This window comes from Pteropus medius, unplaced genomic scaffold (assembly GCF_902729225.1).
Source record: "Pteropus medius unplaced genomic scaffold, Ma_sr-lr_union100, whole genome shotgun sequence".
NCBI lineage: Eukaryota > Metazoa > Chordata > Mammalia > Chiroptera > Pteropodidae > Pteropus > Pteropus medius.
Window position 1 is genome coordinate 1,267,667 of NW_024345872.1, and position 17,475 is coordinate 1,285,141.

The window sequence follows — 17,475 nt, forward strand, 5'->3', positions numbered from 1 at the left end:
CCCTGCCACATCCTCCCTTTGATATACTTGGTCACACTGATCCACATGCCTACACAGTCACACTGATGCATAAACCACTGACTCTCACTTGACACATTCTCCTGAACTACCATGGACTCTTACCCGGACTCTCACATGGACTCATTGACACTGACACATACTCAGATTGATGTTAACCTACACTCCTTCACTGAGATGATCCTATTGACCCATATCTACTCACATTGATTTACACATGCTTATAGCGACCCATACTCTTATGCACATACCCATGTACACTTTCCCAAACTCTTATACAGGTCACCATACTGATATTGCCACATTCACACACTTTTTCACTGATATGCTCACACACACAATAACACACCCAGATGCAGGTAATAATTCATAATCACAGCTGTCAATCTCTTTTCTTACTTGCCACTAATACTCTCCTCACCCCTGTGCCAAAGGAAGAGTGTTAGTCTCAGCCAGGGGATAATGGGACTGGATCTTTTCAGAGGAGAAAAGAGTGGAATTTATGTCTAAGATTAAAAAGAGAAAGCTCAAATGCACAGATCAAGTTGTGTGTCCTTTTGCCAGTTTTATTTTATAGAAACCATCTCTAATAGAACCTTAGCCAGTCCTATCCAAAAGAGGTTGGGATTTTTTTTCCTGGAAGTTTATGGCTTAACTTCCTACTTCATCTCTATTCCAAAGAGAGGAGAAGGTGAAAAATGTATTTCTTTATGCACTCTTAATGGTTTTGTATGCAAAAGCGTGTGTTTCTGATTTTATGATCTGGAATTGCCTGTACATGGAAAGGGCAGTACTGCTCCAAGCAGTCACCGCTAATCTAGCCAGGTCCACTTTTACCTTGTAAACCCAGGGACATTGTATTCAAGAATGACAGAGAAAAGATTAATAAGTTAACAGGATATGAAATAAATTCTGTTGTGAGTGTACATATGCATCCATAGACCTCGCTGGAATTTCAACAGCTGTTATTAACGAGTTAACAGAAGAAATTTCTCAGTATGCATGGGTAAAGACAAGTTAAAGAAACATCCTTGCACTCCAGACAGACTGTAGGTTTCCCCGTAAGAGGATTAAAAAAAGCACAATGGGAGCAAACCAGTAGACCAGGAGCCTAGAGCCAGAACCATGTGCCACCCCAGTTCTCTACCAGATATAGTAACATGAGAGCACCTTGTAGCAACCTTCCTAGCCTATGGCTTCCCATGCTAGAGACTCCCTGGGGCAAAAATGAGTGTAAAATATAAACAAGCTACCATTTGATATGGATCTTGTCACACCAGGAGGAAGAGCCTGTACTCTGGAATACCACCTACCACCCCTAACACCCACCATTAGATTAAGAACTACTCTGATATCAGAGACAATATCATCCTACTTATTTTAGATTCCCAATGCCTATCACAATGTTAGGCCCAGAGCAGTTACTTGTGAAACTCAGTTAAGAAACTGAAAGTGGTGTGTAGGCAGCCACATGTTGTCAGTACAGATCTAGTGCCTCTCTTCTTCAATCCTAGAATTTCATTGGCATTACCAGGTTAGATGGAGAATCTTCAATGGGCCCCACATAGTGCTAGGCCTGTAGGAAGATTCAAATGGGTGAAAGAAACATATTCTGCCCATTTGAAGACAAAGTCACCATGAAACAGTGGAACAAGACAACAGTCTTGAAACTTGGGGTTAGAGTAATTTTTATCTTGTAATTCAGTGGTCTTCAAGCTCCAAAGGCCTTTGAGGGCCTGCAAGTGGTTGGTAACAGCAGTCAGGATATAGGGAATTTACTTTCCAAAGCAAACCTCCTTGTAAACATCTTGCTTAACATAGGACTGTGCCATCTTTCTAGAAGATTGTATAAAAGAGCCCTTTGTCATTGAGCCTAAGATAGAGAAAGAAAAGTGAGCTAGAGACCTTGATAGAAATTTTATAGCACCTACACCAAGAGATGGCTTTAGAGAAATAGCCTAGCAAATTTATATTTCATAGTTTCCGTCAATATGCCGAGACTCACCAAAAGTAATTTTTATAATTTACAGGACTGGCTGAATTTTAGGAAGGGAAAAATGCACTTGCCAGAATTTACTTGAATGCAGTGAGAAGCACTAAGTGAGGATACCCACCCCTTTGCATTTATATGCTGTTTTATACTCTTCAAAACATATAATAACCCATTCATTATGATAGGGCATTAAAACCACCACCTCTGGAATCAGTAGATTAATATTTGAATCCCTATTTGACTACTGCTTAGCTGTGTAACCTTTTTTAAATAAATTACTTAAGTCTCAGTTTCCTCTTCTGTAAAATGGGAGTGGCACTAATATCATCTAGCTTGTTGAGTTGTTATGAGGATGAAATGAGATGATATATGAAAGCATTTAGCACAATGTCTGGCCTATAGTAAGTGCTCTACAAATGATAGATCTTATTATTGTCCTTACCACAGCTCTTTGAAGTAGATGCCTTCAAAGGAACAGAACTCTAGGATAACAGTACGATTCTTTGCAGCCAAAGACCCAATTTTCACAGCACTTGTTGCCTACTTTCCTTTGTTTCTGCTTGACGATAAGCTAGGAGTCAATGCTCATTCCTACTTAAGAAGATAAGTGGAAACAGAATTAACCCATGGAGTTCCTCAATTCCTTTGTCATGTTTATCTGGACATTGCTGCAATGTTTCTTGTTAATTTAAATGGCTCCTCTAGTCTTCCAACATTCCCCTTGAAATATTGAACTCCTCACTGTTGTCACCTTCATTTACTGGCACAGAAACTTGGGAGAACAGGAATAAGATAGACTCATGATGTTGGTAGAGGTTGAGATCTGGTCTACAACCATAGGCACGCATCTGCCATGATTCTAATGCTGAAATGGCTACTTTATGGATAGAGGATCTGCTCACTTCCAGGCTTTGGTCCCAGATCCATAGTGTAGGTACAGTTCACCTACTCCAAAGCCCTAAGAATATTTGTGTCTGCAAAAGTTGTGAGTAAATGAGAACTCATCATATCATATGGTACTGTTGTGTGATTGAGGAAGCATAATAAGAACATGAGCTTTAGAGTCACACAGACATGAAATTTTATGGTCTTACTCTTCCACTTACTAGCTCTATGACCTTGGCAAGTGACCTAATGTCTCTGAATGTCAGTTTCATCCATAAAATTGAAATGAGATCTTGAGTGTTATGCGAGTCATGTTAACTTGTACATGAGTAATTTTTAGCAAAGTGCTGGGGACATACTATCTCAATGAATGGTGGTGATTTTATTTATGGCTTGTGAAATCTTTGGCAGTAATTGTAAGCATATTTTATTGGTAGACTATCTTAAATTACTTCAAAGCATTTCCCCATGTGGATCATTTGAGTGCCTCACAACCCCTTAGTGCTGTAGTTACCTCTGGCACATAAGGAAATAGATTCAGAGGGACCAAAGGATGTATTGAAAGCCGTGAAGCTCATTAACAGCAGTGGTAGTCTGAGAAGCTCCCAGTCCAAGCTGAATGTTTGCGTCTTTGCTTAGCAAAGCCTTTTAGAGCTACAGTTAGCAAATAAGAGCTGCTTGAACTGAGCATGACCCTTCTTGTGAAAAAAAAAATGTATAATCTCTAGCTACAATTTATCTGCTAGCCAAATTACATTATGTTTCTCTATGTATCCTGTGTGATGCCCAGCCAATTTATAAGAAAGCAGCAAATGTGACATCATAAGAGTACCCTTTGCAACGAGGCTGAGTGATATATGACCACAGTGGTACCATTTACCACCAGAAGTTGGGGCATGTTGTGGTTTTCTGTTCACGCTGATAGAGTAATACCAAATATCCAGAGTCTGGACATACATTCTGAATGGCCCAATGGAGAGGTGGACACATGAGCTGAAGCTGTTACTGCCAAGTTGCACCTTACTCTCATGCTGATGGTCTCCAAATTAATGTCATAATGCCAAATAAACATGTTAGAACTGCTACTATATTTGTACTTACTGTCTTAATCTTGCTGTCTATATTGAGAATTGATTTAGCTAAAGAGGTATTTTTCCCATCCAAAACATTTGAATTGTCTCCTTCAGCTTTTCATTACTTGCTGTGTGGTTTATAACTCTCAAAGACAAAATGCTTAGATACACATTTGTTTTGCTTCCCACTAGATATTCCTAGTTTAATTTTGACTGAGATATCCAATGTGTTACTGTTTTTGTTCTCTCTTTGTATATTGATTTATGCAGATATTTAATCTTTGTAGAATTTTATGTTTGTTGGTAGTCTGTGTAAAAAATTTAGATGCATTTTCTGTAAAACTTATAAATGCTGTCCTATTGGCCCAAACCAGAATAATGTGCTCTTATTCTTTTAGGAATGTGATTATTATTGGTGGTCCAATGACCGCTAATACAAGAGACCTCTAACATAATTATATTTGCTACCAGCATGCCAACTTCATTAGCTGTTATTTTATCACTATTCTAAGCTAGTTCTTTATGCTCATTTCAAAAAAAGAGAGAGAGAGAAACTGAGGCACAGTTCTGTTTGGAATCCCCAACAAAATCTAAAGGCTACACTGGAAATGTAATGCACAGCATGGTTACTATAGTGAATAAAATTGAATTGTATACTTGAAATTTGCAAAGAGTAGATCTTAAGTGTTCTCATCATAGCCCCCGTGCCCCTCCCCCCAAAATAAAAGTAACTATGTGAGGTGATGGATGTGTGAATTAACTTGGTTGTGGTAATTATTTCACAATGTATACAAATATCAAACCATCACATTATACACCTTAAACATATATAATTTTTTTGTCAATTGTACCTCAATAAAACTGGAAAGCCCCTAAAAACTAAAAGAAAATTAGGCCTACCAAACTCTTTTAGGCTTCATGGTATAGAAATGTATTTCTACCCAGATTTCCATTTGAGGTCATGAGATAAGTTAACCCTACTAGGCCTAGCATTCCTGCCATCTTTGGCCAATGTCCAAAATAGAGGTACTCTTGAAATCTCTTTTCTCCTGTCTTTCTATTCCCATACTGCCTGTGGTGCTTCTCCCTTGGTTCATTTTCTCAGTAATGTCTTTTTTCAAAATTATTTCTATGTTACTATCTGGAACATCCCACTCCATGGGGGAAAAAAAAAATCCCTAAGTCTTTCATCTTAGACATCTGCCACACTGTCACCTCAGTTATAGTTCTGAAATTCAAAGCTAATCTCACCATCCCACTACTTGTAACCTCTTTATCTAGACAGGAAGTGTTCAAACCTTAAAGAAAGGCATGCAAGACCCTTCTTAATTTGGTCTCTACTGATCTTATATTTTTCTCATCACTCCTCTTTGCTGTAGTCACACCAAGTTACCTGCAGTTCCACTAATACACTTTGTTGTCTCTAATCGCCCCTGGACCTTAACAACTGTTATTCCTTGCACCTGAAAATTTCCCTCCCCATGGTGGGTTACTTGTTTTTCAGCTCAAGTGTGCTTGCTCTGTGAAGCCTCCTTCAGGCTGTTGGAAGTCCCTTTCTCTGTCCATCAGTGGCAACCTGTTGTCATCTTTGCACTGAGCTGTCATAGCCAAAAGCCATTACATTTTAAGTCTGTTCTGGGCCAGGAACTGTAACTTGTTCATCTCCCACCTTAGAACCTGGTGAATTCCTATTTATCCTCCAATACCATACTCAAGTGCTATATCCTCTGATTCCTCTGGGCATCATTAGCTACCCTTCCTCTGCTGTCCTTCTGAAGCATCCTTATCTTTCTGGGCACATGCTAGACACTGTGTAAATGCTGAATGAATGAATTTATGAAGGTTTAATGATTTCCTCAAGATCACAGAATAATCCAGAAGTAGAACGAGAATTAGTCATTCTTCTTTTGTTACAGACAACTCTTTTGGATTTATAAAAGACCTACTAACTAAAAATCAGCCCCCAAACTAAAATTGCATAACAAGATGCAAATTAGTTCTTCCAATTAGTTCTACTAAAAAAGAGAAGAGGCTTCTTCTAAGAGACAGAAGGAGTTTCTTTTTCCAAGTGTTTTGTTCTTAATTTCTCCAAAAGAGGTCTGTCCTGCTCATATATAGCTATGGTTATAGAAAATGCTTTGTGCCAGGCCATATTGATCCCTTCTTTTGTAGTTTATCAGGAGCCAGTGTTTTTGCTTTTTTAAAAATGTCATATACATGTTACTTTTCTTCCATAGTTTAGAGATATGTTATCTTCCTTACATCATACCAGCATCATTTAGTTTGGCAGAAATGGGAGCAAGGCTAAAAAAACGAATCTAGCATGATTAGAGTATTTGTTGGTTAGAATATAGTGTTGAGTAATAGCTTACACCAACCCTAGTGCTTTCCACTTTTGAATCCTGGTGAACTCATACTCATCCTTCGATACCCTGCTTCAGTATCCTCAAATCCCTCTGGAAACATTAGTTACTCTTCCTGTTATGTCTCTCCAAAGCATCCCATGCCCACCTGGCCTGCATCACATTATATTCTCTATTGTATGTATTGAATACATGTCTTCCATCCTCACTGAACTGTGTACTCTTAGAAGACAGGAACTAGTCTTCATCTCTCTTTGTATATGCCCTGTACCTGACACAATACCTGGTACATATAAATGTTGGTGGCAAGGAGCTGAAAGGCAAGGCAATGATGTTCTTTGGAACAATATCACTTTCCTTATGTATGAAGGTATGGTCATTGCCAGTGATTTCTCATGTAATAGGATAGCAGTCGCTTAAAAAGAGTCTCACTCTCTTCTGAACTACTGCAGTCCCCTTTCTTAGCTCTCTTCATTTTGCAATACACATACCCTCACTTTTTTTGTAGTTATATTTTTATCTGTTTATTAAAAATACATTTTACCTAGCAGCCAGGAATAAAACCCACTACTCAAGCATATAGCCTCACTCAGGGCTGGGTGTTTATCTCTTTACCCCCAGCACTTTGAATGGTTCCTGGCACATAGGCTTCAATAAATATTTGTTGGTTGTATAAATTAATATATGCAAAGATGGGTTACTTAAGAGGCATATTCTTAGAGTTACTATCTGACCTCTTAAAGGGTAGTAGTTCTCTGTTTTGGTCTCAGGATTCTTTGAAACAAAAGTCAACCAAAAATCAACAAGAAAGCTTGTAATTGGTGTACTTCCCTGTAAAAAGCAATGTTAGGCTACTATAAGATCTTTTCCTTTTTAATACAACTGTGTAACCTACAGACTCTCGTTATTAAGCTGGGAAAAAGAGTATAGGGCATGCCTGTGCTACTTGCCAAAGGACACAAAACTGGTTGATGGTTGGCTGACATGACTGAATGAAGGGAATGTATCAGGCCCAGTCTCGAAGGAGAAAGAATACTCTGAGATGATTGTTGTTTGATGCAAAGTTCTAATGCAGACTTATATATATTTATTATAAACACTGAACTTTTATCTCCTTTCCCTCCCCCAAATTTTTGTCAGGATGTATTGTAAGCCACAGTGCAGGCTCCACAGGAGTAATTTGGGAACTCTACTGACTGATTACCCCTCAGTCCTACTGACTCCAGCTCTTTGTACCAAACCCTGCTTCTGCTTTATCTGCAATTTTCTTACCATATCTTCCTTTGAGGTGAGGGCTGGGCCCTGTGCTCTCAGCCTGGGGGCTTCCCAGGGCCACATAAAGGCTTAGGCATATGGAAGTCTTCTCTTTGTGTGTGTGGGAGCACTGGGGAAGCAAAGCTAATCATGCATTGGAGTAAGGATCTGTTCTAGCATGAACCAATGGTGAGCCATTTCTCATATAAATGCACAGTGGCAGCTGCAACCAGGTCATAGAGTAATGGGCAGCAAAGGGAACAACACTATTTGATAGAACCAACAGCTTATAACTGAAGATCTTGTGTAAGCTGCTCACAGGAAAGCCATGAGAAAGCCAACATTCTCAATTGTGAGGTCATCCTTCAGAGATGGCTTTTGGTTTCTAGAAGAATTGTCTTTGGGTAGATTATGACCTTTTCTTATACCCATGACCAGTTTTCTTTAAAGCCAAACATTTGTTTTTAGTGGAGTTAGGAGGATGGGGAATTCCTACAACTAATGCTATGGCCAGCTGAATGTTTATCCTCTACCATTTGTGAAGTGGGATAGATGGATAGTAGGCCTTGTCATGTCACATTCTTCCTTCAGTATTTGAGGGAAAGGTTTTTAAGTAGATAGTGTTTCTTCTTCCTTAATCATAGCTCCCAAATAACTGAGATACACACAGCTTTTTAAAAATATGGGCAGGCGAATTGGGGTCAAATAACAAATGTTTGAAGAAGTGTTACTGCATTTTATTCTGGCTTAAATTCTTTGACCTTTAATTCTGGCAGGATGCCATATTTTATGTGAAATATGCACATTGTTAAATAGATCTACATTCCCAGTTTGAAAACAATACTGAAGTCTCAAATGACCCCATGTAGCTCTTCTTTTCAGACATGGTATGGGCACCATCCTTGTAGAAAGCTAATTTGAGTACAGACAAATTGAGACCAGAGCAAGGGCCTAGAATGATGAGCCCTGACAAGCAGGTTAGATGATAATGTCCATACATCTTTATGGTATGCAAAAAGCCCAAGCAAATTCAGGAATTTACATTTTAGGCTTGGATTTGAGGAAATCTGTGGCTCTTTTACTGGAGTGGATCTGGGAAAGGTGTAATTATCACCCATGCACAGTAACAGGAGCAGCTAGAACCTCAGAGACTCAAGACATTAGTTTACCATATCCTGCTCACTTTGGCTGTTAGTCTGCATCTAATGTTTTCTATCTGAATGCTTCCTAGGATACTACATTCTCTTTTGAGAACTAGGAAATGTTTTATTATCAGGTTTTGCTTCTCTTTTTCCCACACATTTCTTTGAGGTATCATTTAAGGTAAACTCTTTTCTTATGCTTAAAAAATTTCTACCTTTGTTTTTTAAGCATTTTTTTCTCTTAGGAGCATCAGTTGTAGAAATGAAAAACTAAAACCTGCAATGCATCGATTTGCAAATATAAATACTTGTCAGATGATCATTAGCATATTCTTGGCATTAGCTCATGCAGCCTACACAATGAATAATAAAGTAAGGTGCTGCATACATTTAGAAGCTTAAGAAGTTATTGGAAAAAGAACTATTTGTCTCACATAATATATGCAGTATATGAGGTCGGATGCTGGAGTATACCTATCGATTTCCTTATTTGCAACCTATCTTTGAAATTTGCAACTATAATATTGCTGGTTTAATGGATTCAATTAATGTCAGGTTCCTGCTGAAAACAATGGAAGTCACTCAGAGATGTTAGCAGAGAACAGGACTACAGCAGAACCGTCCTCATTTGCTTGTGTGTATGAGGGAGAACATGAATGTATTCTATGTGAGTATGCTTGTATGTGTGCCATTAGTGAGTTATCTTTTGCAGGATCTAAGTTTGAAACTAGGCAGCTGTAAAAAGAGCTAGTTACCTCTCTTGCTCGTCTGGCTGCTTTTGCAAATCTGCCTAACAGGTAGCTCAGCTCTTCCTGATTAACTGATCTTAGAAATGGCTTCCCTCCATTACTTACTGTAATGGTATCTCCCAGGTGAGGCTCTCTGAAACAGCACACCCCTGTCTCTGATATCAAAGTTTCCTTAGTGCCCCAGAACAGACAAGCTCTAAAACAAGGCCATCTAAGAATTGGTATTACTGGCCAACAGAACCTGTTGGAGTTCTGTTAGTAAATCACCTAGCCTTGAGTCTTTGGATGAGAAACGCAGTTGAAATCAGTAAGTAGCAGCCTGAAGTGGGTTGAAATGAAAAAGCTAGAACTGTCATATGAATATTTTGGAAGGATAAAAGTGTATATATGAAAAATGTTGTCTTTGTGGGTTTGCTTGGATACATGTTGTATTGGTGTAGTGGAAAGAGAATTGAGAAGAGTTTGAGATTCTAGTCTCGGTTCTTTCACTTATTTTGTGATCCTGGTAAGTTACTTAACCTTTATGCTCTGTTAATTGCTCATGTAGAAAATGGAGATGGTACTCCATTCTTCACATGTTGGTGTCCAGCTCAAATAAGAGCAAGATGTGAAAGCTCTTTGGACATTACAAAGTTGTATAGTAAAAATTGAGGTGTTGATAATCCGATGGTAGCTGATTATGCCCAATGGCTTGGCAGTTAGACTGATATTTCCAAACATGCCTTCCTGGCTCAGACCTACTTCGAGTGGGCATATAGGCTTATGCAAAATTATGAAAAACTTACAGCTGCAACAATTGCATAGAATATATAGTTTCATTACTTTGCATGAGTATGTAATGCCTACTGGGAACAGGATACTGTATTAGGCAGTATGAAAACATACAGTTATGACGAAGGGGGCCTTACCCTCAAGGAGCTTATGATCTAGTGAGGGGAATGACATGTATAATGACTATATGCAATTTGAGACAAGATGATGGAAATGCTAAGTCGGGCCCATCTGGATGGTTAAGGTTAGTGGTTAGTCTGCCCCTTATCCACCTAGTCTGAGAATGGGAGTATGGTTTTAGAGCTGCTGGGAGACCCTGACCAGGCTTGTTATCTTTTCTGTAAAATGAGATGAATGCTCTTTCTCTCCTCTTTGGCATTTAGCATATTATGCAAATTAATGTCTGAAAAGTCGCTGGGTATCTTCGGATGCCAAGTTGCTGTATAAATGCAACACAATGTATAATCTTTATTTTAAATTATAATGCATCGTCACTTCTTTTGAAAGCTAGATGATTTTTTCTTTATTTTTTTTGGCAATTAAAAACAGTCTACTACATCTTCTTACATTGTCAGTCATAAGTGTCTGAGCTGGTTGGTTCAATTGCTAATAATGCATCCCAGATAAAGTGGGTTTAATATTAGTGTAAGCTATTTAGCAAAGCAGTTTGTTTCCCAGTCACAGTCTATACCGGGAAGCTCAGCTAGCCATCTGGAAAATGTGTGCTTTTGTTTACAGGGAGCCAGCAAGTAACACTTGCATCGTTTTTCCCACAACCAAAGTACAAAATTCAGTGTATACATCATCTTGATAATAAAAGTAGCAACCTCATCCTCAAATACAAAGAACAAGCCAGTGTTAATATCATTGTCTAAGGAGACATTGGCTGACTTTAAATCTATGTTTACTTAACACCTCAAAGTCTAGAAGCTATCATTAAAAGTTCAATTTGTCTTGATGTATAGAGCTAATTCTTGTTATAAAGATTTCTCAAGTTCTAGAAATTTGAAATACTCTCATATTTTGTTACTCTTTTAAACATTGTGAGAGTTCTTTGACTTATTTAATATAATTTTGAGATCCTAAAATCCATCTTGTTTCTTATGTGCTTGTGTCAGTTTAGCTGTCATTTCATTAGCTCAAGGTGTCTTGCAACCCCGTTCTTTATGTAGATATATCTCAGAAACATTAGAAAGTTTACCCTGGAAATTTTCCTTAAGCTATATCTCATTCTTGTGTTAGATCCTCTAGTATGATATGGAAAGGATATTAAGAAATATTTATGTGTTCTCAATTTGTAGTGATAACCCTGTGCGGCTGGTGGTTTTAGAGCTTTGCTTCTATGAGTATTAGATCATAGCTGTGCATCTACTGGCCTGGGCTTTTGTTTATGAAAGGAGGCCAGTATTAGTTTGTTTCTCATTGGTAAGATATGCAAATAAACAGTTATTTAGATTTTGAAAGCAGACAGGATAATACAGACATGTGGTTTATCTCTGAAGGTATCAGATCTGATGAAAATATTTATCGAAGTTGTCAATGGCTTAATAGAGGGCCTTGCAAGTTGTAGGGCAAGTATTTCTGGATTCTCACCCTTCACACATCTGGGTAGAAAACCTGTGACAAATGGGCACAACTGGCATTTTTTGGTTGCATGCAATTCATCATGTATGCCAGAGTATGAATTTTGGCCACATTAGCTAGGATATAATTGATTACCTATCTTTCCTCTTGACTCCTGGGACATGCAAGTTGGTGGCTTTTTAACCTACTGAGCATTCTCTGTCTAGTTTGGCACTGCACTGATTAATAAGAGAATGCATTTTTGAGGAATGAGAAAATGATGAAAATTGTTTATAATGCTTACTCATTTCATTTAAAGTTGCCATGCATCTTGTTATAGTCACTAATATTGTAATAACTATAGTGCCAGGTAGGTACTACTAATCAGGGGGATCACTTCGTAAATTTTATAAATATCTAACCAATATGCTGTATACCTGACACTGATATAAAATAATATTAAAGTCAACTCTCATTGAAAAATAAAAATTAAAAATTAAAAAAAGTGTTCCTCTAAAATGTTTTGCAGTAAATCTCTATGATGAAAGGCAAATCAGTGAAGGACTGTCTGTATGGGTTTGTGTATATTCCTGCGTGTGCATGCCCTCATGCTTTTTTGGGGAAGGGAGGGAAGAGAAGAGAGAAGGAAGATAGGGAGGGAAAAAGAGAAGTAATCTTTCCTACTACTCTGAAAAATGAGTGTTCAGGCTCCTTGGTTATCATGAGACAAGAGACACATTTCTCATTACTGATGAATTTCAATTGTAATTACCAAGCATTGGTAAACCACATTTAGTCCCAAGGGATGGATCAAAATATATAAACTATCTACAGAAGCCATTTGAATTCTCTCTGAAAAACCTAGTATCCAAGTATGAAATCAGTCTGTGAACATATATAAACTATTGTTGGTTGTCTTTTAAAGTTAACTATTTCTGTACAATGCTAAGGGCTAAGTTCTAAAGTGAAATGAATGGCCTGTGGCTAGATCCAACGTACCACTTACTTGCAAGTTCCTGTTCTATTGCAGAAGTGAACAACAACAGTTAAACTTTAAAGATAAACAGTTTTTTGATTGGGTTCCTAGACAAAAATGGTGCTTTTATACAATTCTTGAAATAGAGCCTATAGCCACCACAAACAAAATAGTCTCTTTCAAAATCTTGGAAATAATGACATCATAGGCAGATTGAACCCCAATAAATTAATAATAGTTTTGTAGAAAGCTATCTCAGAGGAAGCACCTGGCTTAGTAAATTGGCATTGTTTACAAACATAACATAATAGCATCCCCCTTTTTTCTATGTTTGTGGAATAGTCAGACTTTACCTCCCACTTGAGAAACAAATACTTTAACAGCAAGGCTTCCTTACAAGTCTCTGCCCTTTCTCCATCTATCTTTCTAAAAGTATGCTTTGAAGCATTTGCTTTGAAGGGGAGTTGAAGATAACGAGAGCCTCCTGCATTATTTTTTGTCACCAAATCAAAATTATTTGGAACCATTAGAAGATGTAGATTGGTTGTGCCTTGTAAAGGGTAATAAAAAACTGAAGTAATATCAGGATATTCAAGGAGAACTAAATCTGAAACGTCTAGGTAAATGGAGTGATTATTTAGTTCATGATTCATGTTCATGTGTGAGATTGGACAAAGATTCTTCAACTTCATTTCTATGTTTGTAAAAGGTTTATTCCAGCTCCTTTTATAATCCCCTGATGAGTTCAATGGGAATAAAACAAATCCAGTTTGCTGGGCAGTACAATGTATGCTATATAAGCTGGGTCCTTTGGAGAATGCCTGTAATATGGACCACAGTAGGGTTGACATTTTGGTCAGGGATTTCTAGTGTATTATCAAAAAGTATAGTTTGAATTTTATATTACAAGTAGCCCCTTTTTCGCAACCTGAACTATACCTGGTCAAATAAGATCAGGATAATCAGGCAGCCTGGAAAGAAGCAGGGCATCTACCTACGTTTTGAGTCTCTGGCCAGAGACAGTAATTAGGAACAAAAAGAGCCACTTCGTTAGCCACACCCATTTATTAAGAAAGAAGGAACCTAGTATTTTAAATTACATAGGTATCTTAGTATCCTGACTGGCTTAGACTCTTACTTGCCTTATTATGCAAAATCAGCTCTGTATATCATTTTAAAGAGGCCAAGCCTGTTTCTCTGATTTCTGTCATCTCAAGTTAAATAATCAAAGTCATCAGAAAATATGTATCATCTAAATATGGTTTTCAGAAACTTCTAGGTATTTCTATTTAAATCTTCACTTCTTTTGCAATAACTTTAAAATTTCATAATTTTTATCAAATTTCATTATTATATAAGCTAGATTTTGTATAACTGTGCTTTATTTAATAATCACCTCATATTCAGGCATTATTTTTGAACCCAGAAAAATAATATAGCACACACACACACACACACAAAGAAATAAAGAAAAAATAGTGCTTTGTTTCTGGTGGCAAATTCTTCTCAGTGACTTAAATTAAAACCATGAATTTGTCCAAAACAGAATAATGCCACTGGTGAAGTCGGTCTCAAACTCACTTTTCTTCTGGAGAAACAGTGAATTTAGAAGGACCAAAATCAAAATGCAAAATAGAAATCAGACCCATTAGCACTGATTTCATATTCTAGTTAAAATATGTATTAGCACTAGTAGTATCCATGAATAGACTTGACATCAGTTTCTTTTCATTTTGCCTTGTGCTGTAGTTTTACCTATATAGGAAAATATAAGACTTATTGAGTTGTTGTTGACAAAACATTTAATACTTAGTATTTTTACTATCATGATTACTGAAAAATATACAGAATTGGTCCTAATTCATTAAGATAATGCAAAGCATGACACTTGGGAAAGGAAAAGAGATCTCTTGTCCAATCATGATCAAGCCATGATTGTTAGTTGGCAGTCACCTATGCAGATGGAGAAGCTATTGATCGATATTTATTCTTGAATATTACAGGCTGTAGGTACTTGAGAAAATTTAGAATATAGTAAAATAAAAAAAAATTCTATATAACATGATATAACTTAATTAGACTTCATGACTGAAAATAAAAAACAATGTAACAACTAAAGGGCTAAAAAATTATGATATATTATTTCTCATTACAGCAGATAATGAATGAGGAGATCCTGGTTTTGTTGTTGTTCTACTTAGGTTTGTTTATACTAAATGTTGGAATAAAGTGATGTGCTAAGGAGAGTTCTTGTGTTAGGAGAGTTCTTATGCTTTTAAATTAGTGCTAGTTAATTCTCAAATTTACACAGATTTTTGTTACAACAGAATTTAATTTTCCTTGTTTTCAAACTACGGATCCACTTGAAGAGTACTCTTAACACCTGACTTGCATGGCAAGTTTCAGGAACCTAATGAAGGACTCGAATTAGAATAGGAAAACAGCTGGAAACAAACATTTCCTTTGGGAGTCCATGCTTTTCCAGTTCCCTTTACCCTTCCAGTGGGATGAAATCCGAATGTAATTAGCCTGAAGCACAGAATACTAAAGAATAAAGATACCAAAGAAAATTAAGAGCAGCTAAAACCCAGACTGGTTCTTACGACTTTGTTACTCCTGCCAACTACCTTGTTTCCCGTTCCAGGATATAAAATATGACAAGGAATAAGCTTGTGGTTATCTCCTCAGGAAGTAGTCCTCTCATTGGAGCTTCTCATTGCTCATGGTGACATTTGGCTCAGCTTTATCTTCTACCCGCTACCTAAAGTTGGGGCATTGTTTCCTCTATCAGTACACCCCAATGCTGCTGAAACTGCCAGGTCTACTAGATTGCTTCTCAGTTCTTTCTCACAAAACAGTAGAGTGTGTTTTGTAAGTCAGGTATGCACAGGTAAGAATCAGACACCAAAGCCATCCCAATGTCAAAGCAGCCAACAAATCATTGTTGTTGGCCATTAAAAATCAACAGCCAAACCTGTGTCCATTATGAACTGTAAGGAGGTTGTGCTACCTGACCATGACAATTAACAGGACGGAATTTTTAGAGAAGATTGTAAATTGTCAATTAAAAGACTAAGTGGACAACAGAAAATAGAGTTTCATTGTGAGAAAAGGAAGAGACCTTATGAGTTTGTGCATGCATATTGAAAAGCCATTAATTATTGCCTTCACTCTTCTCTTTGGGAAATTGCATTGTTGGTCTTTAGGGTGGCAACACCTTCCCCTCTAGAAAAGAAACCCCTCAAAATTGTCAATGCAAACCCTGAGACAACATGAGACCAATGCTTTTGTTTCTAAGATGTTAGAATCCCCATATTTATTAGATTGTCTTTTATACTGCTCCTTTCTTAACTCCTGTTTTCTCCTCCTCCTTCTTTAGGAGCTGTGCAATTAGTTGTAACTGAAAATGTCTGACAGTCTGGATAATGAAGAGAAACCCCCTGCTCCCCCACTGAGGATGAATAGTAACAACCGGGATTCTTCGGCACTCAACCACAGCTCCAAACCACTTCCCATGGCCCCTGAAGAGAAGAATAAGAAAGCCAGACTTCGCTCTATCTTCCCAGGAGGAGGGGATAAAAGTAAAGTATCAGTGGCCGGGCATAAAAAAAAGGGGCTAGCTTATTCTTTCATTGTCACTTTCTTTCTTGGGTAGTCATTTATTGAGCATTGGCTATTCAGGGACTACCTGACCTTTACATCTATATCTTCAGAAGTTGCATTTTATCAGAGATTAATGTTTGATTGACTTATTGTGAGTTTACAGAAAATATATCTCTGCTATGTTTGCCTTTCACATAAAATTGAATTCATAGTGTTAAGCCAAGGGAAATCATAGCAATAGCACTGTCTTGAATATATAAAGAGCGACTTCCTTTCTGATAACTTAGAGGAGAATTTACAGTAATCCCTTCTAAACTGCAAATTCTCCTTATTGGAAATTGGACTATAGGTGTATTTACTTCTGTATACCTTTTTGACAGCTGTGAAATTTTTGAACTGAGTATATGGGGGTTCGTCCAAGTTGCCACATTATTGTCTCTCTGACTACATCACAAAGTGCTAAGAAATTTCTGAATCATTTGTTTTCTCCCATTCTTCTGCCAGTTGTCCCCTATACATCAGCCCTATTTGCACTGAATATCATAACAATATATTATCATTTATTTTTGTGTTGTTCATAGTACCATTTGGTGCTTAAATATCATATGCTGACATTTTGATACTTCGTAACACTGGAGTATATAAAATCTTTAGTAAGTAATTGTCAGGTTGCACTAATTAGCATAAAGCTTAAACATGGCTTCTATAAATGTGACTATTGAGGCGAAAGAGTGTGAAGTAAATACAGGGACACTGGCACCACGGAAAGCTGCTAAAAGGAAAAGAAGGGTGATGATTTTAGAAAAGAAAAATGGACATTCCTGATCTGCTTCTTCAAGGTAAACCAAATAGCTTTATATGTTGCTTAAATGATATTAATGAATCCACAATTTCTACCATAAAGAAATGTGAAACTCTTATTATTGTCTCTTGTACACTGACATCACTTAAAAGATGCTTTATCCCTCATGACCTAAGGATGGAAAAGATAGAAATGATGTTAAACATCTGAATAAAAGATAAGAAAAAGAATAACAAAACATTTTCCATGTAAGGGATCTGTGACCATGGAAGAGGAATTTTTC

The 17,475-nt window shown here is 37.3% G+C and overlaps 1 protein-coding gene across 13 annotated transcripts in view; it reads left to right on the plus strand.

Annotated features, from left to right (window-relative positions):
• The window catches only part of PAK3 (p21 (RAC1) activated kinase 3), a 279,838-nt gene that overhangs the window by 159,986 nt on the left and 102,377 nt on the right, over window positions 1-17,475 (plus strand). For all 13 annotated transcript variants that reach the window (XR_005655430.1, XM_039874753.1, XM_039874755.1 and 10 more), the window contains one exon: window positions 16,167-16,368. Coding sequence is in view for 12 of the 13 variants with exons in the window: in XM_039874753.1 (XP_039730687.1) it covers window positions 16,194-16,368 (175 nt within the window). In the remaining variant the exon portion in view is untranslated. The remainder of the gene's footprint in view (window positions 1-16,166; window positions 16,369-17,475) is intronic.